The sequence below is a fragment of the Protopterus annectens genome, chromosome 8.part0, assembly GCF_019279795.1.
Source record: "Protopterus annectens isolate FY-2018-M chromosome 8.part0, PAN1.0, whole genome shotgun sequence".
NCBI classification, from domain to species: Eukaryota; Metazoa; Chordata; order Ceratodontiformes; family Protopteridae; genus Protopterus; species Protopterus annectens.
Window position 1 is genome coordinate 641,924,641 of NC_056741.1, and position 27,969 is coordinate 641,952,609.

At 42.8% G+C, this 27,969-nt stretch overlaps 1 protein-coding gene across 1 annotated transcript in view; it reads left to right on the forward strand.

Moving 5' to 3' along the window:
• CACNA1F (calcium voltage-gated channel subunit alpha1 F) overlaps positions 1 to 27,969 on the forward strand; it is a 4,101,209-nt gene that overhangs the window by 2,977,408 nt on the left and 1,095,832 nt on the right. Inside the window, 1 exon segment of the mRNA XM_044079296.1 lies at positions 25,885 to 25,995. Within this exon segment, the coding sequence (XP_043935231.1) occupies positions 25,885 to 25,995 (111 nt within the window).

Consider the following 27,969-nt stretch of genomic DNA (forward strand, 5'->3'; position numbering starts at 1 on the left):
GCTAAGCTAAAAAAGGCCTTTGTTGTTGTTTTCCTAGTAAACACCTATGAACCTTGGAACCTAAAAAAAAACATTTGCTTTCAGATGTATTTCTAGCTAAATTTTTTCCTAAAATAGTTGCAATTATAAAATAGGTTATAAAAAGCAAATATTTGTTTGTTTATCTATTTTTGCTGATGCCCCTCAATCATTAAGCCACTGTCTCTCACTCTCAGTGTTCTCTTAACTTGTTCATCTGTCCAGAATCAGGGGTTCACAATCACTAGTTTTTTATTGGTTATTTATTATCAGACTGCAGGTGAGGGTCAAGCATCCAAGAGTGGTTCCATCATCTGCATGGTTCCAGGGTTTTCTTTAGTCCTAGGTCCTTTCCCTGCATGCTGTTATCCTTGTCAGTATGAGAGTTAAACAGGGAGTAGCCCAAGTGCATGCAGTGCCTCAGGCCCATAGGATAGCTATGCTTTTTCTGGCCTGCTGCCCCACACTAGCCACAGGTTCTTTTTGTGGTCTGACCTCTGCCAAAACTCTCCTGCACAGACATCCAGAATGCTGCCTCCTCTCAAGGATAGACATGTTCATCATATCTTGGAGGCACTATCAATTCCCATGCCAAACTTGGGTCACGGAATATAGATTAGGCTTAATCCCTGTACCTTACCTGTGCAGAGCAATTGTTTTTGTTTTACAAGCTTTTTTCATCAGACCTAATCAAAATGTTTGCATCAACTTTTTTCTGTTCACTTAGTAAAGTCTTCTAGACTATGAAACTGGTCTGATTATTCTGATTAAGACAGAGATAGGTATTCTTCTCCTTCAGATTCCTAAGCCCAACTTTCTGGTTGTAATAAAAAATCAGTTTATTTTAATCAGACCATACCCAGGATGAATGAGTTATTTTTATGGGAACACACATAATTTTTCCCTGAACTGATGAGATATTATGATATGTTACAATATTTGTCATTCCTCACCTATTCCTCCTATAATGCCAGTCTTGGAGATGTGTTGAATGCTACCTGTAATCATCCTGACACCCAGTTGTCAGTCCCTAAAAAAAGCAAAAAAATGTAAAGTTTCTCAGACTAACACATTTCTTTCCTATTCCTTAGATTAGACCCAGCTACAATATCCTCTGTTTCTACTGCTGGGAATAGATTGGTACTGAGCTTCTAGGTTACATTACCAGGTCTCTGCATTGCCCTTTGATTTATCTGTAGGTAGAAAGGATGTTCCTGAAATACCTAGCTCAAGTCATAGCTCATTGCAGACTAAATGTTTGACACATTTTTCCTTAGTTAGATTACTTATTTATTATATTTGTAGAGTATTTATCGAGATAATCATACATCATTAAAAATGTGATCCAGTGTTGTCTTTTCCATCTAGCTCAACTGAATGGGTTATCAAATCTGACAGGATCCAACCTTGGTGCCTTTTTTAAGCTCTTGGATCCAGGGCTTAGGCTCCTCTCCTACCCATAATTCCTTTCTCTCCCTTACATTACCACAGATCTCATTTGCAGCCTGAAAAGTTCAGATGTGATCTGCAAGGGCTCAGTGCTCAGTGACACCAAAGTCAAATTTTCTCAAATGTCTTTGCTATTTGCATTCAGACTTTAAGTCCTTGGTAGTTGCTGTAGTTATTTAGAGGTTTCTTACTCTGTCTAATATTTTCTTAGTCTTTCTTTCTGTAAAGACTTTCCTGGGGAAGTTTCTTCCCACCCTTATCCCCTACCCTTAAAAAAGAGTTTGTTTTTTCTTGGGTTTGTGACTAGTTTTTGGCTAGTGTGTGTGTGTGTGTGTGTGTGTGTGTGTGTGTGTGTGTGTGTGTGTGTGTGTGTGTGTGTGTGCGTGTGTGTGGTTTGCTTATCTTCTGTTTTACAGTGTGTCCGACAAGGCCTCTGGCTTTAAAAAATGTAGTGCCTTATGGGCTCAAGATTTCCACACAAAACCTGCATGATTTATGTGTTTAATGCTTGGGGACAGACTATCTTAGCATTGAATATGAGTCCTTTGCGTTCTTTGGTGCTAGGGCTCTGGTAGATTGCAGAAATAAGTTGGTCTTAAAGAGGCTTATCCCTGCCTAAGCTGGTGAATTGACTCCTCTTGCTTCAACGTCAGTCTCTTCTTCCTCAATCAAATTTGATGAATCTAAAACTACCAAAGATAAAGGGAGGACACTGATTAACAAACCATGATGCTTTGCCAGAGATGGCCTTCATCTGTCACCCCTGGGCTTTAGGCTTCTGGCAAAGGCTCTTGCCTCCCCCTTAGTGCCTTTTTTAGGCAAAGTCATGAGCACAAAATTACCAACATGAAAAATTCTTATAGACAAAATGTAAAGGTCATGCTGCTAAATGCTAGGAGTCTTAGCATGTAACTGCACTCATTGCAAGCTTTCCCTTGCCCTGGAGGATTCTGACATTTGTGCAGTCACTGAAACATGGTTCAAAGCTGTGGAGAGCACCCCAATCTTACCAGGTTACTCATCCTACCATACTTTCAGACCCCAAATGGAGGGCTGCAAAGCCAAAGGTGGAGTTTCAATATTTATCAAAGACATACACACCTCCAGGCTGGTCAAACAGTATGACACACAGGAGACACTCCAAGTGCAGTTAACTGTTGACAAAACACCTATTCAAATCATAGCTAGCTACAGACCCCCAACCATGACTCAGGGCGCCCACTCCACCTATCTGGACTTACTTTAATCCATCAAGATTCAACCCTGTACCCTGATAATGGGTGACTTTAACTACCCGACCTTAGAGTGGAAAACCTATTCTAGCCCAAACATGAATGTCCAAAGATTCCTTGACTTTGTCAATGCCAGTGCATTAGATCAGCTGGTCGAAACCCATACGAGAGGTGAAAATATCCTGGACCTGGTCCTAGCCAATATGAATAGCCACTGTAGCTCTCCTACAGTGTCATCTTCCTTGGTAAGATCCGTCCATAAAGCGATCACATTTTAAGTCACCATCTCCCTGATCCCCCTCCGCCTCGTCAGGGTCAAATGAAAAAACTTTTCCAAAGCTGACTACAATCTCCTCAGAGCAGGTATAAGCAGCTTCACAGCCACCGTCCCTTCAGATGGAACTAGCACTAATGTCCAAGCCTACACCAAAAAACTATATGAGCACCTACATAGCTGTATGGACTCAGCAATACCTGACAGGACCAAATTATCTTCCTCAAGGAAGAGTAAACCTGTCTGGTGACAGCAGCAATAAACAAACTCTATAAAAGAAGGAAAATATTGTTGTCCGGGGTCAGGAAGGATCAGGTGACAAGTTGGAAGCAATCTCTCCTTTGTCTGAACAAGCAAATAAGATCACTGGTAAAATCCTTTAAGGTTAACTTTGAGTCCAAATTGGCCACATTCTCCAAGGACAATCACAAGGCCTTCTTCACACATGCCCGCAATCTTAAAGGTAACAACCAAATCTGCTAGGAACTGGTGGGTCAATAACACCACATACTCAAACGTCACAGATATAGCCAACCTGCTGGCAGACAGGTTCAGTGAAAACTTCACTCCTCTGTCCCCCCATCAGTAAACCAGGACATCCCCAACACCTGCCTCCCTCCCCACCAGGGAGCAGGTCCTTAATACCTTCTTAAAGGCAAAAAATACAGTCTCCATGGGACCCAATAAAGTCCCTGGCTGTATCCTACATGAACTCAGGCATGAACTCTTAGCTCACTTAGACATCCTATTCAACCAAAGACTGAGCACCGGCTTCCTCCCAGCTGAATGGAGGATAGCCACTGTCATCCCTTTATACAAAGGGACTCAGGAAATTATAGGCCCATCAACCTAACTAGCCTGATCTGCAACGTCATGGAATGCATTATAATGGCCCTTATAAACAAGGACATTGGCAACCTCCAGACACTTGACCCCACACAGTTTGCTTTTGTCAAAAGGAGAGCATGCCTGTTAAACTTGGTCAACTTCTCTGAAACAATCCCCAAAGCCATGGATGAGTGGAAGACGGTGCACACCACCTACCTTGACCTAGCCAAAGCCTTTGACACTATCCCTCACTTGGGCATAATAGATAAACTCTCCCAGCTAGGCATAAACCCGTATCTTACCAAATGGGTAGCTAACTGTCTCACTGATGGAACCCACTCAGTCAAAGCAAGGGAAGCCACCTCTAGTAGTAGACCTGTAATGAGAGGTGTACCCGAAGGATCACTCTTGAGGCCTCTACTGTTTGGGATATACTTTTCTGAGGTGCAAGCCAAAACCAGTGGTCTGTGGCTGACCAAGTTTGCAGATGACTGCAAGATGGGTGCTGTCTTAAATCCCCCTAATGATGTAAACATCCTCCAAGAGAGCCTTACCCAAACTAATGACTGGTGCCAGAAGCATGGCCTCAAACTGAATGCCAAGAAATGCATCATTATCCCCTTTGGGGAAAATGTCATCCATACTAATTAGCACATTAGTAACAATGTACTAAGCATGCAATCAGTTGTGAGGAACTTGGGCACCCAGGTTGATAGCAATCTGACTTTCGACCACAATGTTACCTCCATTGTACAGAAGGCTTTCTACATGGCCAACCTCATAAATAAGAGTATTTTGTCCAGAAACAAGGAGGTTATAACATTCCTATACTCCTCCCTTATCAGACCCATTATCGAGTACAATACCCCCTTTGGCATGTCCCTTGCCAAGCACATGCAGCAGTTGGAGAGACCACAGAGGTTCCTGACCAGGAAAATCCAGGGTCTCAAACACCTATCCTATACAGTAGGCTAAAAGCCCTGTCACTCTACTCGGTCTCATACAGATTGCTCAGAGGTGACCTGTGTCTGACATACAAGGTCATTTCAGACCCAGCCTTGATGAAGTTGCTGCATATCCATAAGACAAACTGCACACATGCAACCCGCACGCAAGGCCTTAACCTGGTCTGTGACATCAATAGAACTTGTTGGCGGGATAGATTTGTGTCCCATAGACTCCCCTGTCTGTGGAATAGACTCCCTCTCCATGTCAAGCAGAGTACCTCTCTACCCCTCTTTAAGAGGAACCTGGATGACTGGATGGGAAACAGAAAATATACCACTGGGATCCCAGCTGTGTCCCGGCTGGATAGGGAAAACAGGTGCTGACTTTGAGGGACTATGGGTGCAATTCTTGGCTAGGCTTATAAGGGCCTCTGGGCCACTAGCCAAGTATCATCCTATGAACCTATAAAGAGAGAGGGAGAGAGATAGATAGAGAGAGAGAGAGAGAGAGAGAGAGAGAGAGAGAGAGAGAAGAGCAATGAGTTAGTAAAGGAAAAAGAGGGGAAAAAAAAGATCGTCCCAGGAAAAAGTCTCCTAATCTGACTTCCCAGTCAGGCCTGGCACCAAAAAATGAAAAACTGATGGATCCATCACCACATCAAGAACAAAGATAGAGCTGAACACCTTCTACAGCATGCCACTTCTTCTTGGAACTCATAAATTCTAGACTACATTCATCCATCCTCCAGTATAGATATCTGTCTCCATGGCCACCTTCAGTGCCATCTTACTGCATGTCCTTTTGGTCAACAAGAAGCCTTTCTGAAACTGACATAGATAGGATGATGTGGAAGTTTCTTCAAACTCAGATTAATTTGAGGGTTCACATGGCATCCCCTTAGTAAGGGTCATTAGGTCTTTCCCTATCAATTACTCTTTTGGTTACTCCTTTCTTGGTCTGACCTTTTGGTCCAGGGTTCCACAATTCCAAGTGACACCTGTGAGAGAATTGCATTGGAGCCCACAGTGATTTCTGCTTTGACTCCAGCACCATCAATTACAAAAGATTTCATAGCTGAGGGGTCAGGGGTGACGTCCGGAGGTTGAATTCAATGCCAGGGCTTTTGGAGCCATTTCTACTCCTCAGTAGTTTAGCCTTAGACCGCTCAGCTCGGATGACAGATTTGTGAAAGAATTGGATCAGGTCTGGAGATTTCCCTCATTAAGGTCTTTTGAGTCCTGAAAGACTATCTTCAGTTTGGATTTCGACTTTGGCATTCGAAGCTTTGAATTGGTCCTCTCCAGGTCTAGAGAGGAGGACCCTCATGTGGACTTGGCTCCATCCCAACTCCCTAAGAATTCTGCAGCTTTGACTGGACATCCTGTGTGTCAGGGACAGCCAACTTCAGTTTAGCCTCAAGGATCCTCCCTTGATGAGTTTATATTCTTTCTGAGACTTTCCTTGATCACCCCCCCGAGAAAAGTCACAGGAAATGTATGTACAAAAGGAGGCATGTTCACTTCTCCTAGGAGTTACTTACTGAAGATACCAACTTCAAGGAGGGGGAAGATTCCCCTAGGCCCCTCTTGGAAGACTTCTCCTTTGGAGAGATCCTTGAATTGATGAAGCAGGGAGTGGGGGTCTGGTCATTCAAGTCCACCTCCCAAGAGGAGTCAGTATTTCTTGAGATTTTTGGGCTGGCTCATGTACTGCCTTGGATAGTCCAACCTGCTTATGAGCTCATTGATTTGGTATTGCAATGGGGTTGGTGGGAGCCTGACATGGTGGACCAGTTTCTTAGGAAGCTGGATAAAATACTTGTGTCTCCCTGAAACAGATCATTCTGGAGAAAGGTCACCCAGCTGATACTGTGGTTGTAGTGGCAGCCACAAAGAAGGTGTATTCTAAGGAGAGCACCTCTGTCCATCTCCCTAACAGAAAATCTAGGGCATTGGACAGATTTGAAAAGTGGACAAATGCTTCAGCTATGTTTGCTCTTCATGAGCTGAACTACCTGAGTCACATTTGACTAAAGAACATTCCAATCCCCCAAGTAATTTGCTTGCAGACACCCAGAAAATTATGATGTTGCAGATGCCTGCTGTACATTCTGTGTCTATTATATCCATGTGCCTACTTTCCAGCGTTGCAGATGGCACTGTGAGGGCAGCAAGCACTGGCGTTGCTATTTGCCGGCATGCCTGGAAGCATCTCTGCAGTTTTGCAGAAAGCTTTAAGCAATCTTTCATCAACATTCGCTTTGATGGGGCAACACTTTTTGGACCCAAAGTAAAAGAGAAGCCCACCAGAAGCGAGCAAGAGGGCAAGACTGTGTCTGCTGTAGGCATACATTTTTTCCACCTCTCCAAAGGATTTTTTCCCAAACCTAGAAGGGTGTAAAGAAACTGGTTTCATAAATCCCAGAATTTTGTCCAGGCCTCTTCTGATTACAGACCCCACTGAGACAGAGGGGGAAATAATTTTAGTGGACATCACCTGAGAAGCAGAGGTGGTCTGTGGAGTCAGTGGTTTTTGTATTCATTTTTGCCAAGAAACCCTTCCATCACACCTGAATGGTTGCCTGATTACTGCACTTTGGAGCCAGCTGAGGGGTGGTTATTTCTGCACCTGGCTAGCCATTACTCAGGATTTGTGGCCACAGAAGATAATGGCCAGAGGCAATGTTATTCCCTTTGTTTTTACCCAAACAACAAAAAGAAAATTCCCAACATTCACCCAGCCAGGGAGATTTAGCAGAGGTATCAAAGCTGCTAGAAAAAGAGAGTAATCCAGGAAGTCCTACAAGACCAGCAAGGATCCAAAGTCTATTCAAGATTCTGTTTGGTTCTGAAAAAAGGCCTGGGACCTCAGGCCCATTCTGGATCTCAGCCACCTAAATCAGTTTGTGAGACAGACAAAGTTTCGGATAGTTATGGTACAGTTAATTTTACCTCTTCTGAGGAAGAATGACTAGATATGGTCAGTAGACCTCCAGGATGTTTACTACCATGTACAGATAACTAAACAATCCAGTAGGCTTCTCCACTTTTGGCTTGGAACTAGTCACTTTCAATTCAAAGCACGGCCATTTGGTCTCACCACAGCCCTAGAGTATTCACAAAAGGCTTGGCAGTTGTGGCAGTTTACTCAAGACCGCATGGGTACTGGGTGCTTCCATATCTAGATGGCAGGCTCCTAAGTGTGTCTGTCAAAGATCAGCTGATCTGGTCTATGGACTTCTTGCATCAGTTCTCTCAACACAAAGGCATTCCAATAAATTTGACAAAAACCCAGTTGACACCGTTTGTATTGTCAGGCTCTGGATTGCATTGCATAAGTGGAAATTCCTTAAGATTCCAAGAGCAGGATAAGTTATTTCTTACACTTATTTCACTGAACTGCACTTCTGAAATGCTTATAATTGTGCTATACAGTTGATCTACTACATTTTGCATTGTTATAAAGCTTTTTTTTTACTGTTTCACTGCATTTATGTACTGTTTTATACTGTTTTAACATTACTTAACTGTAAACTGCTTTTTCATACTGAGAGTTGTATTTTCTGTTTGTGAGTGCTCTATCTGAGCTTTTCTGTGCATTTTTGTCTGTTTACAGTTAAAAGCATTCTCGAGTCTGCTCCTTGATCTGTTTAAAACTTTCATTTAGTGGCTACAGCTAGGAACTGTAATAGTGTGCATTACTATAATTGCATTTTTTATTTAAATTACTAAATTGTAAACTGCTTTTTCATACTGAGGCTTGTATTTTCTCTTTGTGAGTGTTCTTTCTATGCTTTTAAAGTGAGGTTTCTGTGTCCTGCTCAGGTGGCATAATCTTGATAGAGGCCTGTTGTCTAGGCTGGTAGTTTTGTTTGAGTTTCATGTGTTTCTGGCAGCCATTTTCTGCTGATTGTCTTCATTATTATTGAGAGTAACAAGGCCTTCTGACCTTCTGTAGTACGAGTGATTGGGTAATAGCAGGGGCTCAGTAGTAATCTGATCTTTCAACTCTTCCATTCTTACTGCTATATAAACCCTGTGTCTTATAAAGGTTCTGCTTGTATTGTCAGGCTCTGGATTGCATTGCATAAGTGGAAATTCCGTAAGATTCCAAAAGCAGGATAAGTTATTTCTTACACTTATTTCACTGAACTGCTCTTCTGAAACACTTATAATTGTGCTATACAGTTGATCTACTACATTTTGCACTATTATAAAGCTTTTTTTATTGTTTCACTACATTTATGTACTATTTTATACTGTTTTAACTTTACTTAACTGTAAACTGCTTTTTCATACTAAAGGTTGTATTTTCTGTTTGTGAGTGCTCTATCCAAGCTTTTCTGTGCATTTTTGTCTGTTTACAGTTAAAAGCATTCTCGAGTCTGCTCCTTGATCTGTTTTAAACTTTCATTTAGTGGCTACAGCTAGGAGCTGTAATAGTGTGCATTACTGTAATTGCATTTTTTATTTAAATTACTAAATTGTAAACTGCTTTTTCATACTGAGGCTTGTATTTTTTCTTTGTGGGTGTTCTTTCTATGCTTTTAAAGTGAGGTTTCTGTGTTCTGCTCAGGTGGCATAATCTTGATAGAGGCCTGTTGTCTAGGCTGGTAGTTTTGTTTGAGTTTCCTGTGTTTCTGGCAGCCATTTTCTGCTGATTGTCTTCATTGTTATTGAGAGTAACAAGGCCTCCTGACCTTCTGTAGTACGAGTGATTGGGTAATAGCAGGGGCTGAGTAGTAATCTGATCTTCCAACTCTTCCATTCTTACTGCTGTATAAACCCTGTGTCTTATAAAGGTTATGCTTGTATTGTCAGGCCCTGGATTGCATTGCATAAGTGGAAATTCCTTAAGATTCCAAGAGCAGGATAAGTTATTTCTTACACTTATTTCACTGAGCTGCACTTCTGAAAAGCTTATAATTGTGCTGTACAGTTGATCTACTACATTTTGCACTGTTATAAAGCATTTTTTATTGTTTCATTGCATTTATGTACTGTTTTATACTGTTTTAACATTACTTAACTGTAGACTGCTTTTTCATACTGAGAGTTGTATTTTCTGTTTGTGAGTGCTCTATCTGAGCTTTTCTGTGCATTTTTGTCTGTTTACAGTTAAAAGCATTCTCAAGTCTGCTCCTTGATCTGTTTAAAACTTTCATTTAGTGGCTACAGCTAGGAACTGTAATTTTTCCCACCCACCCACCATCCCTAGTGTTGTGTGTTCTTATACTTGGTGGCTTTGCAGTTGCCCGCCCATACTGTATATTTGATCTGTGACACTCCTCCCAGTCTAGTGTCATTAGTTCACTCAATCTAATAGAGAACATTTGTGAAGACCAACCCACTCAGATTCTTAACGTTGAATTAACTTCTGTTCCAGCTTTCTCCATTTCCACTTTACTGGAAAAAAATTCTAAGCTTGCTTCCCCCCTTTCCTGTGGCAGGTCAGATACGGATTTGCTGTGTCCAGGACTGTTTGTGAGCTCCTAAGCCCCCCCCCCCACTTAACTAGGGTTAAACTATTCATGGCGCCATAAAGTCTGTTCTTCAAAATTTCCCTTGCAACTAGCCAGCTTTTTAGTTTTAGCACTCATCTGTTTCTTTGATCTTAGCACTTGTTCGGAACTCATTGTAAGCACTAAATAAGTTACAAATTACTACAGAACTCAACTTTCCTCACTTGTCTAGAGGAAAACAGTTTTTAGTACTTAATAAATGAGCACCTATTCAGGCATGTGTAAAGGTCAGCTCCCGGTGTTTTCTCCTGTCTACCTGATGAATCTGGGCATCTTGGGACATTGCAGCATTTGCCTCATGTACACAGACAACCCTCTCCTCCTACTACCCAACACAACGACCTGTGAGAGATGCACTTATATAGCCAAACTGGAAGCAAAGCTCTCTTCACCAAAGACTGGCCTAGACAGTCAAGAGGAGAAGGTAAACATTTGCACCGCACCACACTCATCACATAGTCCCTCAAAACCTACACCAACAAAACACACACGCAGAAGCACAAAATACACATCTACATTTGCGGAGGCTCTCAGTACAAATCTGCCCAAACAGCAGAGACCTCCAAAGCAGAAATGCAAGCAACCTCTGCCCCCCCCAACACAACCCAAATGACACATAGCCCACATACTCAGTGTGCCACTCAACTACAGCCCATAAGGCATAATGTACCCAACACTCTAGTCATAGGTGACTCTATAGTCAGGCACACTGATGTTCCACTCACCAGGCTAAACAAGGAAAAAGTTACTGTCAGCTGCCTGTCAGGTGCCAGGATCCGCCACATAACACATGCACCCAGGTCACTCCACAAGTACAAATATGACTCTGTCATTGTCCTTGTTGGTGTGAATGACCTGAGACGTACCTCCCTGGACTACATGAAAAGAGACATGGAGGAGCTCTCTGATCTTGTAGCTCAGGCTGGTATGACCCTAGCCCTGAGTAGCATCCTGCCATCACCCAGAATGACACCACAGTACAATGACAAAATGATTGACTTTAACAATTGGCTAAGCTTCTGGTGTCATTCTAAGGGAATCCAGTATCATTCTACCTGGGATGACATGATCAACAGACCACGCTGCTTTGCCAGAGATGGCCTGCACTTATCGCCCTTGGGATTCCAGATACTGGCAGAGGCTCTTGCCACCCCTATAGTGCCTTTTTTAGGCAAGGTTCAAATGACAAATTCACCACCATAACAGGTACAAGCAAGCAAAATCTGAGGGTAATGCTACTCAGTGCTAGAAGTCTAAACCTCAAATTGCACTCACTCGAGGAACTCCTTAAAATGGAGAACATTGACAGTGACAGAGACCTGGTTCAAAGCTCCAGTGAGCACCCCTGCATTACCAGGCTATAATTCATACCACACCTTTCGGCCACCAAACCCAGACCGAAACACTAAAGGTGGAGGCGTGTCCATATTCATTAAGGATATCCACACCTCCAAGCTAGTTGCTCAGCATAATGCATCCAAGATTATCCAAGTTCAACTAACTCTGGGCAAAACCGCAATCCAGATTGTAGCTTGCTACAGACCCCCCACCATGCCCCAGGATTCCCACTCCTCTTTTCTTGATACACTGGAAAATATTAAGGTACAACCCAACACTCTAATAATGGGTGATTTCAACTACCCTACCATTAACTGGGAAAACTACTCATGTACCAACTCTTTTGCTCAACGTTTTCTGGAAATCATCAATTCCAATGCCTTGGATCATCTTATCCACACCCCCCACATGGGGCAGCAATATCCTAGACCTGGTCATCACCGACATGGGTGACTGGTGTTCCACACCAGAGGTTAGCTCCTCGTTGGTCAGATCCGACCACAAGCTAATCACCCTAGACATCCACATCCCACCCCCACACCCGATTAGGAAAACAACCGTAAAAAATTTCTCCAAAGCCAACTTCACGCTTCTTAAGACAGAAATGGCAAACTTCATGACACACATGCAGATGGACAATAGAGGTACGACTGCTGAATCCTACACAAATGCACTTTATAAGCACTTACACGAGTGCATGGATTGTGCTATCCCTAACAGAACCAAGATGCTATCCTCCAAAAAAAGGAAGCCAATCTGGTGGTCTTCTGCCATAAACAAACTCTACAACAGAAGAAAGAAACTGTTGCAAAAAAAGAGTAAAATCCCACGATTGAAAGAACTCCCTGGTCGGCCTCAGTAAGAAGCTGAGATCTCTCATAAAATCCTCCAAAGCTAGTTATGAAAACAAAATTGCCACTGATTCTAAAGACAACCACAAAGCATTCTATAGCTATGTCAAAAATCTGAATGGCAACACTCAGATCTGCTCTGAGTTACAACACAATGACACTAAATATACAGAACCAACTGATATTGCCAACATCCTGGCAGATAGGTTCAGTGCTAACTTTACCCCCCTCTCACCCCCTAAAGGGCCCATCTTTATACCGGAAGAATGCAAAGTTCCTGTAATCATGGCTGCACAGGTAAAAACCTCACTCTCCAAAGCCAGGAACACAGCATCCATGGGACCTGACAACATCCCAGGGTGCCTTCTACATGAACTACAAAATGAACTGGCACCCCACCTAAGTACCATGTTCAATCATAGCCTCACCTCAGGCTTTGTGCCCATTGAATGGCGCACTGCAACAGTTATCCCACTCCACAAAGGGGGGGCCACAACAGACCCCGGGAACTACCGCCCCATTAGCCTGACGAGCCTGGTCTGCAAGGCCATGGAACGTATCATCATGGAACTCATAAACAAAGACATTGGAGATCTCCAAACTCTGGACCCCACACAGTTTGGGTTTGTAAAAGGCAGATCATGTCTCCTAAACCTGATAGACTTCTTTGAAGTAGCCAACAAAGCCATAGATGAGGGTAAGGTGGTTCACACAGCCTATCTAGATCTCACCAAGGCGTTTGACAGCATCCCCCACTCTAGAATTATAGATAAACTCTCTAAACTAGGTATAAATCCCTACGTCACAAGATGGGTTGCCAACTGGCTTACTGACAGAACCCACACTGTGAAAGTAGCAGACTCCAAATCAGACTTCAGACCAGTGACAAGTGGAGTACCACAGGGTTCAGTTCTGGGTCCTCTCCTGTTTGGTATCTACTTCTCTGAAGTACAGGCTAACACAGAAGGTCTTTGGCTAACTAAATTCACAGATGACTACAAACTAGGAGCCGTAATCGAAACTCCTATTGATGTGGACATCCTACAAAAGGGCCTCACTGAGACAGATGCCTGGTGTCAAAGACATGGTCTCAAGCTCAATGCCAAAAAGTGCATTGTCATCCCCTTTGGTAAAAACTCTGTACCCATGAACTACCACATAGGCGTTAGTCTACTTAACACCGAAAGTGTGATAAGAGACCTTGGAACACAGGTGGACAGTAGTCTCTCCTTTGATAATCACATCACCACAGTGGTCAGGAAATCCTTCTACGTGGCATACCTCATCACAAAAGGTTTCTCATCCAGAAAAAAAGAGGTCATTGTTCCCCTCTGCTCATCACTCATTAGACCCATTATAGAGTACAATGCCCCTTTTGGTATGTACCTCACAAGACATCTACAACAACTGGAAAGGTCGCAAAAATACCTCACAAAGAGGATTACTGACCTCAAACAGATGCCTTACACAGACCGTCTCAAAAAACTCCGGCTTTACTCCATCGCATATTGCCTACTCAGAGGAGATCTCTGCCTAACATACAAAGCTATGTCAAACCCAGAGCTGTTGGACATGCTTCACTTAAAGAAATCCCAATCCCTCCGAGCTACACTCTCTAGGGACCTAAACCTTGTCACCACAATAAACAGAACATGCTGGAGGGATAGATTCCTTGTCCCAGAGACTTCCCATACTCTGGAACAGACTACTTATCTATGTCAAACAGAGCTCCTCATTAACACTCTTCAAGAAAAATCTTGATGATTGGATGGGTAATAGGAAATTCACCCCGGGGATCACTTCTGTGGTTCTGCTTGACAGGAGCACATGAAAATAATTTTCTTGGGTGGCGAAAGCCAGGGTAGCTTTTTGGCTAGGCTTGTATAGGCCCTAGGGCCAATAGCCTAGTACCTACCTATGAACAAGCAACAGAATAGGGTGTCACCTGGACACAACAACCCAGACAGCCAAACTCCCACAATCACGGATCCTGTATATCTCTCTTCAAGCTTCAGAGGTTCTGTCTTCCCATAATCCCCAGCAAGACTAATTATTCCTCCTTTGCAGTCAGTGGCTGTGTCAATTGCTCTGGTCCGACAAGCAAGGTGTCATGTAATACCTGGCTTGTAATACCATTCTCTGGTTCCAAAGAGAGGTATTACATGATAGTACTACAATGAACCCTCTTGGTTCACTGGTCAGTGTTACATCAACTTCTTTACTTTCCAGTATGTCTCATGCCAGTCTACAAGCATCACATTCTGAGGTGGTTTATACCTCATCGTGTCTTCTAAGGTTCTAAGGTGGCCACTGAGATCATGGATTTTTCCCTTCTGGGGTGGGTGGCATTGCAAACAGAAAATTGTCCAAGGCACATGGTCCATAGCAGAGGGGAACCTCGACATCACTGTTCTGGAGATGAGAGGGGTTCTCTTAGAGTTGCAGACATTTTAAGACTCTCTCCACAAAGGTGTGATCTCACTCCATATGGACAATGTGGAGGTAGTCTAGTACATCAATAAATAGAGAAGAACCCATTCATACCTGATATGCTGGGAAATCATCAGGGTATGGGAATGGACAGTGTCTTTTCAATACTTTTTGGTGATAATGCACATTCTGGGGAATTAGTGTATTAGCAGACAAGCTCAGAGGGTACATTATGATGCCCCATGAGTGATTCTCAGCTAAGCTGTGGCATCAGTAATTTTTCAGTCACTGGGGCCAACTATGCTGTGGTCGTTTCACTTCCCACATGAACACCAAGTGCAGCAGCTGCTTTGCCCTGATTCCCTCTGGAGGCCCAGTCACAAGGGATGCTGTGGTCCACAGTTTCTCCTTACAAAGTTTCTACAGAAAGCCATTGATGCAAGGCAACAGTAATTCTCATTGTCCCCTTATCACTGCAGCAGGTTTGATTCATCTTTCTTTGACCTTATCTGGAACCCTAATGATTGAAGTGTTAAAACTTCGAATCTAATAACGGAGATTGCCGTATAGTGCGGAAAGGGAAGATTTCCCTTTTCTGCACTGTAGTGCGATCTCGGAGTTGGTATAATTATGTAGCCCCCCCTTCTTAGAGCGTTTTTTTTTTTTTTTTTTTTTTTAATTTTATTTTCGAAGTTCCAAGAATTCGATCATTAAAGTTCGACCTTTAATGATTCGAAGTTTTGGAACTTTGATCATATGATATAGACCCAGGCAGGAATGCGAGGCTGTCCTCTTCAGGTACCCATACTTTTTCATCATCTCAGAAACCTAACATGAGACAGATTTACAGCAGGAAGTATAAAAAATTTGCTGTTTGGGCTTCCTGTAATGGCTTAAACCCCTTTTCAGCACCTCTTCCTTCTGTGTTAGATTTTCTCGCAAGTGATTTCCAGGAAGATGTCAGTTTCTCAACCATCAAAGTTCAGCTAGCATATATATCCAGTTTCTATGTTGGGGAAAATCACAGTCCTATTGCATCCTTAAAGTTATCCTGTGCTTTCTTAAAAGGAAATATTCTGCTTAGACCCCTATCAAAGATCCAGTTTCTTCCCTGGGATATTACATCTATACTTCAGGATTTGACCAGGCCACCTTTTGAACCAGCAGCTTCAGCAGAATTGAAATTTTTGTCTTGAAAAACTGTTTGCCACCTCTGCCAGGAGAATTTTGGAACTTCAGGCTTTGTCTTTCAGAGCTCCCCCCCACTTAATCTTTCATAAGAAGAGGGTATCCCTTTGGGCTATCTCTAATTTTTTCCCAACGTGGCCTCAGAAGCTTTTCTTTTAATTTACTTGTTTTCTTGTGAAATTTCTCTAACAAAGGCAAATATATCTTATACCTGATGGACGTACACTATCAGTTTAGATGTTATATACATCGTAGGAAAGAATTCAGGAAAACAGATCATTTTATGTCCTTCTCAAAGGTTGAGTTGGGGTAAGGTGCTTCTAAAGTCACGCTGTCCAGGTAGCACTCTCAATTACATTGCTTTTGTCTATAAAGAAATTGGATTAGCACTTCCATACTAACCCAAGACTCATTCAACCAGAGCAGTAGCAGTTTCCACAGTCTTCTTTGCTAGAGTTCCCATAGATGAGATTTGTGCTGCAGCTGCTTGGCTTACAGTTCATACCTTTGTATCTCACTATAAGCTGGACATGCATTCAAGATCTCATGCATACTTCAGAGTATCCTTCCTTGAGATCACCCTGAAGTTCTAGTAGCTGGGGAGTCTGTCCCATTCATTGAGATGGACGGAAAAGATAACATCAGATATGAAAGTTATGTACTTACCATAACGCTAAATCCATGTTGTATTCATCCATCTGGCTCAACCTCCCTCCATCCCCTTGCCAGAGTGTCACATATGGTTCATAACTGACCGATTATACCTGTCCAGGGCCTTGTGATATTTTCAGCCACTGACCTGACTTCTCCCCGTTACCACTATTGGTAGGATATAATATTGTTCACTTGAGTCTGTTAAGTAGCATATGAGATACAACTGGGCAAACTCAGTCTGAGGTATTGGAGAGGGCAGGAGGAAATTATGGGTAGGAGAGGAGCCTGAGTCCCCAATCAAAGAGCTTGGAAAAAAGGCACAGAGGTTGGATGTGGTCTGATATGATAACCCATTTGTTGAGGCAAATGGTAAACACAGTACAGATCTCGCATTATAATGGTAAGTACATAACTTTCATTTATCTCTCTTCTGATCAATCTGGGCTTCAAGACAAGTGATGCAAAGTTCTCCTTGACCCATCTCACAGAATTATATTTCTCTGCCTCTTTCTAGATATTTTTCTTCAAAAGGCCTTTTTGACACAAGAGAATGGTTATTTTTTTTTAATCTGGAATCTTTCCTGAGCTTCTCTGATCAGTCTCAGATGTCTGCAAGAGAATTCCTCAGGATCCCAGAATTCATAGATTCATAGTGTCTGTGATTCTCAATGATTTCTCTACCCAGGTTGCACATGAGAAAGATACAGTGATTTCTAAAAAAACAAGGACCCAACATTTATATCCCATGGAGCAAAAAAATTCCAGTTTTGAGCTTTATAAAAAAATAATTGTATTGGAGGAGACAACAAATTTAGCTGAATCGGGGTCTCTCTTTGTCTCCTCAAACCCCAAACTAATTTCTCACCACAGACACTTCAGGTTTTATTTAGGAAGCTGTTTCCATGGGGTTAAAGGTTCAAGGCCTGCACAGTCATTCAGACAGACCAAAGCACATCAGTATAAAAGAAATATTTGCTTTCATCGATGCCTTGAATTTTCTCCATCACATGTGACCACCACAACCTCTTCAGTGATTGCAGTCAATACCACAGTCATGTGATAAACAAGCAGGGAGGTACAAGGTTGTATCCCTTATGCAGGCTGGTTATGATGGCATGGGAGGTAGATTTTTAGCATTCCTTAGCCCTCCAATTACGTTACATTCTGTCATAACAAAACATAGTGACAGACAAGCTGATCAGGACCAAGACAGACCTTCAACAATGAAAATTGAACAAGGAGGTTTTCCAGGAACTGATCCAGTTGTTGGGAACACCTCAAATAGATCTGTTTACATAATTTCAAAACAGATTTTGCTACAGGGCTCCTAACAATCAAGCCTCAAAAAAAAAAAATTCAATTCCCTTGGAAGGAAATGTTCCTTTGTGCCTTTCCTCTGATAGCAAATGTACTTCTGAAAATTTAGAAGGATTCTCCAAAATCATTTTGTGACCCCCTTTGGCCTATGCAACATTTGTTCTCCATTTTTATAGAACTGGCTGTTATCTCTGTCTGTATGGGGAAGAAAGTCCTGAAGAAATCTTCAGTCTGTCTGTAGGTCTCCTCCTTTTGGATCAACAGTCAACAGTCAGAGTTAAGGGGTGTGTGTGTGTGCGCACGCGCGCGTGTGTGTGTGTGTGTGTGTGTGTGTGTGTGTGTGTGTGTGTGTGTGTGTGTGTGTGTGTGTGCGTGTGTGTGTGTGTGTGTGTGTGAGTGTGTGTGTGTATATGCATGTGTGTGTGTGTGTGTCTGCCTTTCTGTCTGTCTCTGGAGGAAGGGGGTGAACAGAGCTTTATGATGCTGGCAGTTGTTTCCTAGGCAGGGAAGCAACCCGTATAACCTCATGGCTACTGCAGCAGCAGCGAGGAGTTTGAACATCTACTGTTATGGGTAAGTGGACCTTAAACAACTGCAGAAATTTTAAGCAATCTTCTTAACACATTACCTTTTGCTGCAAGCTGTGCCTAGAGATGATATTTTTTATAACATTGTTCAAGCAAGAGTGCACTTAAAAGTTCTGTTTTATTTTTATTTTACTTTTGATGTGTATTAGTCAAAATTCCTCCTGTGCAAAGTGTAGGTACTGTCTCTTCACTTCAATTTCATTTTGCAATGATTCTCACTTTCTCCTTTCTCCAGTAAACCCAAATTAAAACTCACTAATCACATGTTTTTGTATTTCTTTCAATTTACTAAACAAATTCTGTTTTTATAGTCTACATTTGGACCAGATACATAGGCAGCATCATACATTCTGTCAGCAGCTTGTGTATATAGCACCACAAGTCATCTTTAAGATCAAAACATGATGCCTATGAGGGATTTTCCCCCAAAGAAATATGACTCATCTGCTAAAGACAAACAGAAATACATTACTGTACAGCAGAATGAATGGGATTATCATTGGGATTGATAAAAAAAGGAAATCAACATTATTAACACAGTCATTTTGCAAAACTGGAATATCAATAGTAAACCTTTAAAGTGCATGAGTGTGGGGTAGGGTCTGTGGGATGGAGTGCAAAAACAGTACATCTGATGTTGTCAGTGTTCATTCATTCTTGACGAATGGGACTTGGTTCCGACCCTCGGAACTCGCTCAGCTGTTATTTACACCAGCCAAAAAACTCTTGAGCTAAGACTCTACCCACAAAGCCCCTCTCTCTGTTACCTCAGATCTTGTTTGCTGCTCTGATAACAACATGCATCAGCCGACACTGTCCAGCTAAGTGCTTCAATTTTATATTCTTTTCCTAAGACATAGGTTCTATACTTTTAGTACATGGAAATTAGCTATCTACCCTTCTTACCTAATGGTAATTTGTGCTACCATTGTTGGCAATTTTCCCCTCCCTTTTACCTTTTAGGTAATCTCCTTCTGTACCATCGCTGGTATTTTCCTCCTTTACCATTTTTGGTATTTCTCCCTACCATTATTGGTAGCGTTATTCTGTGTGTGTGTGTGTGTGTGTGTGTGTGTGTGTGTGTGTGTGTGTGTGTGTGTGTGTGTGTGTGTGTGTGTGCATGTGTGAGTTTTTCTTAAATGGCGGAAAAGCAGAAAGGCATGTCGGGCTTCAAACAGTGCCAGGATTGTGTAAGAAAGATGCCCAATTCAGATGGACATTTTTCTTGTGTATATTGCTTGGGTGCACCCCATTTGTAAACTAATTGTAAGATCTGCCAAGGCTTTAGCTCTAGAACATTGGCAGAATGCCGAAATAAGTTGATTTTGAAAGGATTGTTAAAATCATCCTTTGATGTAGCCATGTCTAAGCCAGAGTCCTCCTCCACCAAAATTGAACTTAAAAAGAGAAGTAATTCGGTGCCGGGCTCTCCATCGGCGCTAGATGCAAAAGGCATAAGTCTCCAGTTCTGTCAGACTCCACAGTATTGAAGAGTAAGATTCCTAAATTGATTGTAAAACAAGCTTCGGCACAGTTATGGTCCCCTCGGTACCAACAGTTTCGACACTGACTTTGACAAACATGGCACCGGCAATTTTGTCAGCACTGACTTTGACAGCCTTGGCACCGACGGTTTCGTCGGCACCAGCATCTTTAGCCTCCCACTCGGTTCCAACTTCGCCATCTGCTCCACAGCATATGATGCCTAAGCATGAAACATTAATACTTCCTAGAACAACCTACTCCCCTTCTATAGATGCCTTTCTGGGTCATCTTCCCAGTCCCTTCTTGGATAGGCTGGAATCTCCCTCGGGGATGTCATTCTGATCAACCAGAAGTCTTTCCCAGATAGATGTGGTGAGATTAGTGGATCAACTTTTGGTGGCCATGGGTTTTCCTGCACCTACTTAGCCCTTCCTCCCATCTGGAGCTGAGGTCTTCCCTCCTAGCACTCCTCCTGATTTTCCTCCTCTGTCCTCCTCACTAGGCTTGGTGCCCACCACTTTGATTACCCCAGTTCCAGCTGTGATGGTTCTGACAGAAGCTTCTTCTTCGGTGCCTGGATCAGCTCTGATATCTTTGGTTCCCTCTAAACTGATAGACCCTTGGGGCCGCGGTTTGGCTGTTGGTTCTGAGGGCTCCAGTATGGCCCTATTGTTTTTTCGGAGTTGTCCTTGGCTCTTGGAACCCTGGCATTTTCGTACTCCTCCCCAGCTCCTGTTTTGGAGGGTGGTCCTTCGGAGCGGGGTGTGACCCCTGTTCCAAGGTTGTCTTTCTCATTTCCAGGCTCCCATCCCTTTTCTGGTGGGTCTGCCTTCCAGATCATGGAGAGAGCTGTAGCCTTAGAGGGCTCTGAGCTGGCCCCATCTACATCGGAGTGTCACATATTTGTATCTTCTGGTCTGCATCTGCCAGCATCTCTCACGTCAGGACAGTGGGCACCGAAAAGGCAAGATATCCCATTTCAGGGCCCCTCTTCTTTGGAGTCTTCCTCGGAGATCCCCATTGAGGAACCACCCTGTAAGAAGACTTGCAAGAGGGAAGCATTTAGATTCTCTGGAAGAGTCTGTCACAGAAGACACAGACTATGATGAAGGGGAGGATTCCCCCTGGTCACCCCCTGAAGATATCTCATTTGGAGACCTCCTGCAAATCTTAAAACAGAGGGGTGATTGGAAGGCTGCAAACCAATCCTCAGAGGAATCTGTGTTCTTGCAGGCTTTTGGTGCTTGCTCGTCTACTTCCTGGGTGACCCTGCCCACTGACAAACTTATTAAGCTAATCATGCAACAGGCATGGAAGGCTTCTGATTCCATAGAGCCGATTTCCCGGAGGCCAGACAACATTTTATCAGCTCCAGAAGATCATTCACAGTAGAGAAAGGGTTTAGCAGTAGATGCAGTTTAGCAGTGGACACCAGAAAGAACTTGCCGAGGAGAGTTCCACTGTCCACCCTCCTAACCAAGAGTCTGGGATGATGGACAGGTTTGGGAAGCGAGTCTATGCATCATCAACCTTCGCTCTTAAGTCCTTGAATTTCATGGCACATTTCACTAGACTCCAAAGGGATCTGATAAAGGAGCTTTTGGATACCATCGCAAGAGCTATGTCTGATGAGGTCCGGGATAAGGTTGCCTCTCAGCTTGCCACCCTGGAGTCTATGTCGCACTCATTCATGCTGCCCATTGCTTATGCAGCCAAGCAAACGACCAGGGCAGTGAGTTCAGGCATTGCCATAAGACGCCACACCTGGATGCATTTGTGTGACTGAGCAGAACCTTTCAAGTCTTCCTTTGTCACTATTCCTATTGATGGATCTTCCGTGTTTCACCCCAAAGTCAGAAACACACTAGCCAGGTGCGAAAAAGATGGAAAGACCCTTTCTGCTGTGGGCATTTGTTTTACTTCTCCTCAATGATCCTACTCTAGGAATTAGAGGAGTAGTAATATGTGGTTCAGAAAGTCCCAAGAGCCTTTTCAGGACACACGTGGCGAATACACCCCTCGAGGCAGAAAGGGAAGTTCTAATAGAAGATGCCCTCCACATGGCAGAGGTGGCCTGTGAAATCAGGGCTCCAGAGACTCCTTCTCTGGACAGCCCTGTCAGCGTTCCTGAAAGGAGACCCAATTGCTTACCTCTGCAAGCAATAGGGGAAGATTTTCACTGCACCAGACAGCCTGGCTATTGATAACTTTGGATACCTGGGTGCAGAGAATTATCCACAGAGGTTAACACATTCCCTTTACTCTTTTTCCAAACTCCCCAAAAAGAGTCCCTGATGTTTCACCCAATCAGAGGGACCAAGCAGCAGTAGAGGTTCAAAAGTCGCTGGAAAAAAGAATTATCCAAGACGTCCCACCATACCAAAGAGGATCTGTTTTTTACTCAAGATTCTGTTTAGGGCCAAAAAAGACAGGGGGACTGGAGACCAATTTTAGATTTCAACCTTCTGAACAAGTTTGTTCAGCAAACAAAATTCCAGATAGTCACTGTTACGTCTATTCTTCCCTTTCTAGAGGAAAGCGATTGGGTGTGCTCTGTAGACCTTCAAGACGCGTATTAACACATAAAGATGGACAAGCATTCCAGAGGGTTTCTGCATTTCCGGCTGGGAGATAGTCATTTTCAATTCAGAGTGCTGCCTTTTGGTCTCACCACAGCCCCCAGGGTGTTCACCAAATGCATGGCAGCAGTAACAGTTCACTTGAGGCTACACTGATTCCAAGTGTTTCCATACCTAGATGACTGGCTCCTCACTGCCCCCACCAGACATCTACTGCTTCAAGCAACAGATTTCATATTGCATCTTTTCCAGTCCTTGGGCATTACAACCAACAGAGAGAAGTTGCAGTTGATTCCAGCACAAGACCTAAAATTTATAGGAGCTTGCCTCAGTACAGTTTCTTGTGTGGCTTCTTTCCCTCTACACAGACTACAAAAAATAAGGACACAGGTACAGTTCATCATAGCCAAAGACAAAGTTCCTGCTCTTCTTGTCCTCCAAGTCCTAGGATGTATGGCAGATACCAAAAGCCTTAGTGCCCCTGGCAAAGTTTCATATGAGACTGCTTCAGTGGCTCTTAGCTGCACAATGGTCGATACTGATGCACCCAATGTCTTATCAGATTTTGATAACAAACCGCTGCGAGCAAGATCTGTCCTGGTGGATGAAGTCAGAGGAAAATCTATGGGGCTGCACTTTCACTCCCTCTGCACCCACAGTCATAGTGACCATAGACGCTCCCAGATTGGGTGGGGGAGGCATTATCTGGGAAGAACAGTTCAAGGCATTTTTTCCCCACAAGAGGCCAATCTGCACATAATTATCCTGCAATTGAGGATAGTGCTTCTAGCATTGCAAGACTTTCAGTCTGACAACATGTCGGTAGTTTGGTAGATCAACAAACAAGATGGAACCAGATCTTATCCCCCATGTCGGGAAGCTCTCAGGATATGGCAGTGGGCAATCTCTTCCAACCACTTTCTAATAGCAACACATATTCTGGGAAGCTCCAACGTGATTGCGGACAAACTGAGCAGATGCATCATCTTGCCTCACGAGTGGTCTCTCAATCCCAAAGTAACGAAAATTTTTCGTTGTTGGGGCCAGCCTTGCTGCGACCTCTTTGCCTCCCCAATAAACAACAAATGCAGCAGCTATTTTGCCTTAATTCCCCTGCAGGGGGAGTCCCTGAGAGGTGCACTCCTCCTCAATTGGCCCCCAGGTCCCCATTTCCTCTCATTCCCCTCTTCTTGAAGAAAGCCCAAAGGTTGAGTTGCAAAGTGATCCTCATTGCACCCTATTGACCCCGTCAAGTCTGGTTCCCCTTCCTTTGACCTCACCTGATTCACTGTCCTTAGATTCTGGACCCAATTTCCTGACCTGCTGTCTCACCCGCAGGGATTGGTGCATCCCAAACCTTCACAGTCTCAAGCTGATGACTTGGTATCTCCAATTCCATTAATTGCCAGGCAGAACAAATTACCCTCCTAAGTACAGAAAATACTTCTGGCGTCTCATAAACTGTCCACCAGGAAACTCTAATATCTTAGCAAATGGAAGAGATTTTCAATTTGTGCTCGTACAAATAATTTAGATCCATTTTCAGCACTTGTTGAGAAGGTCTTGGAATTTCTGGCTTCACTTTTTGATCAAGGATCTTCCGCTTTCACTATCAAGGTCCAATTAGCATCCATTTCCAATTTCTATAATGGGTTTGATGATCATTCCTTAATTTCCCACCATTTATGCAAAGTTTTTCTTAAAAGCGCCTTACATCTAAAGCCACTTTTTAAGGATCCTATAGCTCCATGGGATTTGACCATAGTACTACAATCTTTAGTTTTGCAGCCCTTTGAGCCAGCAGCTACTTGCAATCTCAAGTTCCTGTCATGGAAAACTCTTTTATTTTGGTGGCTTGTCACTTCTGCCAGGTGAGTTTTTGAATTGCAGGTATTATGTGTGAAGCATCCTTATATGATTTTTCATATGGAGAGAGTTTTGTTGCGAACCACCCCTTCCTTTCTACCTAAGGTGGTCTCAGAATCTAATATTAGTCAGACTATTGATTTGCCTGTCGTCTTTCCCAATTTTTCAAGCAAAGGTGAATATTGCTTGCATTTGCTAGATGTTCACAGACAGTTACGTTTCTATCTTGACAGAACCAAACGGTCTAGAAAATTGGATCAATTGTTTACATCCTTTTCAGGTTCAACTTTGAATAAACCTGTCTCGAAAGTTACCTTATAAAAATGGCTTAGGGATTATGTTGCGTTCATTTACAATCATAATAACTGCAAGTTGCCTGTGCCTGGTAAAGTGCATTCCACCAGATCTGTATCTACTTCAGCTGTTTTCCATTCCAAGGCATGCATGGAAGAAATATGTGCAGTCACAACATGGGCTACTCCCCATACCTTTATCACTCATTACAAATTGGATATGGTTTCAGGGGAAGAGCATCTTTTGGCTCTATAGTGCTCAGGAATATCCTTCCATAGGGCCACCCGGGACTTAAAGTAGCTGGGGACTCTGTCCCTTTTGTCAAGAATAAATGAAGATTGATAACATCAGATAAAGAAGTTATGTTCTTACCATAAAGTTCCATTTGTGTTGTTGATCTTCATTCATTCTTGGCATCCCACCCTCCTGCCCCCTCCTTTGGACTTCTGGAGGTTTGGACACTTGTTCTGGGAGCTGCTATGTTCACCTTAGACATGGTTTCTGTTAGCTTTCTGTACTTGGCTGCAAACTTGATCTGAGGTAATAGAGAGAGGGGCATTGTGGGTAAAATCCTAGCTTGAGAATTTTTTGGCTGGCTCGGGCTGTATAATGGTCGAGTTGGTTTTGAGGGTCGTAACCGAGTCCCATTCGTCAAGAATGAATTAAGATCGACAGCACAGATGGAATTCTATGGTAAGAACATTAACTTCTTTTTCATTTTTTTTTGTACAGCAAAAAAAAACATGAAACATCATATATGTCAGACAGTAGAAATGTAAGAAAAAATGTGGGCAAATGTAGATGAATGGAATTTAATTTTGGATGGCCTGCAGAATGCATACAGCAGGGTTTGATTCTATATAAAAGCTTTCCTTTAATAAATTTTAAGTGGGATGAAAAATAGACATGAAAGCTAAAAAAGCTAAAAGTCAATAATTAGATGAAGGCTTGATAGAATGTGAATAATTAGATGAAAGCTTGGCAATACCTGTGTCCAGTTACATTCAGATATTTTTGTTTTTTAGCATTATGAACAGTCAACGCCATTCAATTATGCAATGGATATACTAAACATGGTTTTCACAGGGCTTTTTACTGTGGAAATGGTCCTGAAGATTATAGCCTTTAAACCAAAGGTAAGTAACATTCATTCATTATAAACTGTGTAAGTCAAACTATGCTGCTGTCTGCTACAGTATTCTTTGTACCCTTTGCATTTAGTTGCCATGTTGTTGAGACTCTTTTTAACTTCTCCATGGATTACAGTCCTTGACATCACTTTTGTCCTGTTTCAACAGACCTTAGGTTAAGTAAAATCCAGTAAATGGTTAAATGGGGAGGGGGAGTTGAGACACCAGTAATATTCTCTTAATAACATCTTCACTGGGTACAGTAGAGTGTAGGAAGTGCAAGTAATACAGCAGATTATTTTAGAAGCATGTCATTGTATTGTTGATTTTAGACATGATTCATGAGGCATGCATCAACTAGTTTCACAGAAGCTCTACTGTTGATGGCCACACACACACACACACACACACACACACACACACACACACACACTCACACACGTATACATGCATGCATTTACATGCACAAGAGCATGCACACAATAACACACACTATTCATAGAAGAGAGTGGGATTAACTAGCTTCATGCCATGCTATTTTGCAGTACTGGCACAGTGCAAGCGCTACCAGTGAAAGTATAAAAACAGCACATTGTATGTGAAAGTTTTGTAACCTTCCAGCCATATCTGCAATGACTCATATATACTTGTCATGAGAACATCTGGATCTATCAGTAGCTTAATGTGCTTTCTGTTTCATAGAATCATAGGAAATACAAGGCAGCTGACTCCCAACACCATTTATGTTTTTCCAATACCTACCTTCATGTACTGCCCTTGTCAAGAAGGGCAAAACAAGTTAGTCCTGGAGTAAATGTATATGTACACATCCAGTCATTCAGGATTAATTTGAAGGATGTTAGTTGTGTTTTTGTTTAATTTGCAGGGGGAAGTTTGTTCCAGAAGTAAGTTACATGTTGGTAATGTGTATGTTTCTCCAGCACATTTTATGTCCTGGTGGAGATTTAAATCCATAGTTCTGGTATTTGTGGATCCTCTTGCCTTGCAAAAAATATAGGAGATCAAGGAGGATGGGGCCCCCAGTGCCATGGAATGCAGGTTCCTGGTTAGTCACTATATATTAGCATCTAGGGCATGGGCGCCGGAACCATAGAGCGAGGGGGTAGGGGAACCCCCCCCCAATTTTGCAGATCATCCATACCTCCCAACTGTCCCAAATTACTTCTTTATTTTATTTTTGAATTATTTTCGTTTTTTGCACTTTAGCTGATGTCATTGCGTGCGAGATGACATCAGCTCATCAGGGCTGCCAGCCTGTTAGAGTTGAGCTCACGGTGCACATATTTCCGGGTTTCCAGCTGCTTTTAAATGCTTTTTGCAAGCGGGAACGGACGGATGGTTTTATTTAGCTGCTGCTGCTTGAATCAGAGTAGGATTTATTTTTGGAAGCTGTCTGCTGCCTGGGTGAAAGCTGCTGCTTCTCGGAGGACTGAGGCTGTTGGGATTTACTGGGAGAAAAGCTGAACACAGACATTTTCAGATGTTGGGTAAACACACAAGACTGGTGTGTGTGTGTGAGAAAATGCCCCCAGTGGAATGCATCTGGTGGCTAGAGGTACTCAGGCTCAAACCCTGTACCTTGGGTACAGGTAAAAAGAGCCTAAAGCACCTAGCCACCATCACTTGTGAATTTATGCCTCACATTTATGTTCTGTTGCTCTGGTTTTCAGGAGTGGTAAAACAAAACCTTCTATTCTAGTATTTTCTAAGGTTATAAAATCATTATTTGAAATGTGTCCCTATTTTGGGTCTGTATTCCCCCATTATTGGCTTTGTTCTGTATTTTTGTGCTAAGAGGTTGAGAGCTATGGTGAGAAGTGAGAACTGAATTCACTAAATTATATGATAGCCATTTAAGTTTGTCTTCCTGTCTTTCAAGAAACAGCTGGTTTAGCTTAGTAGCATGTTCCTCTGACTATAGTGCACAGGGTTCTGGGCTCAGGACTTGGTAGTGAAATA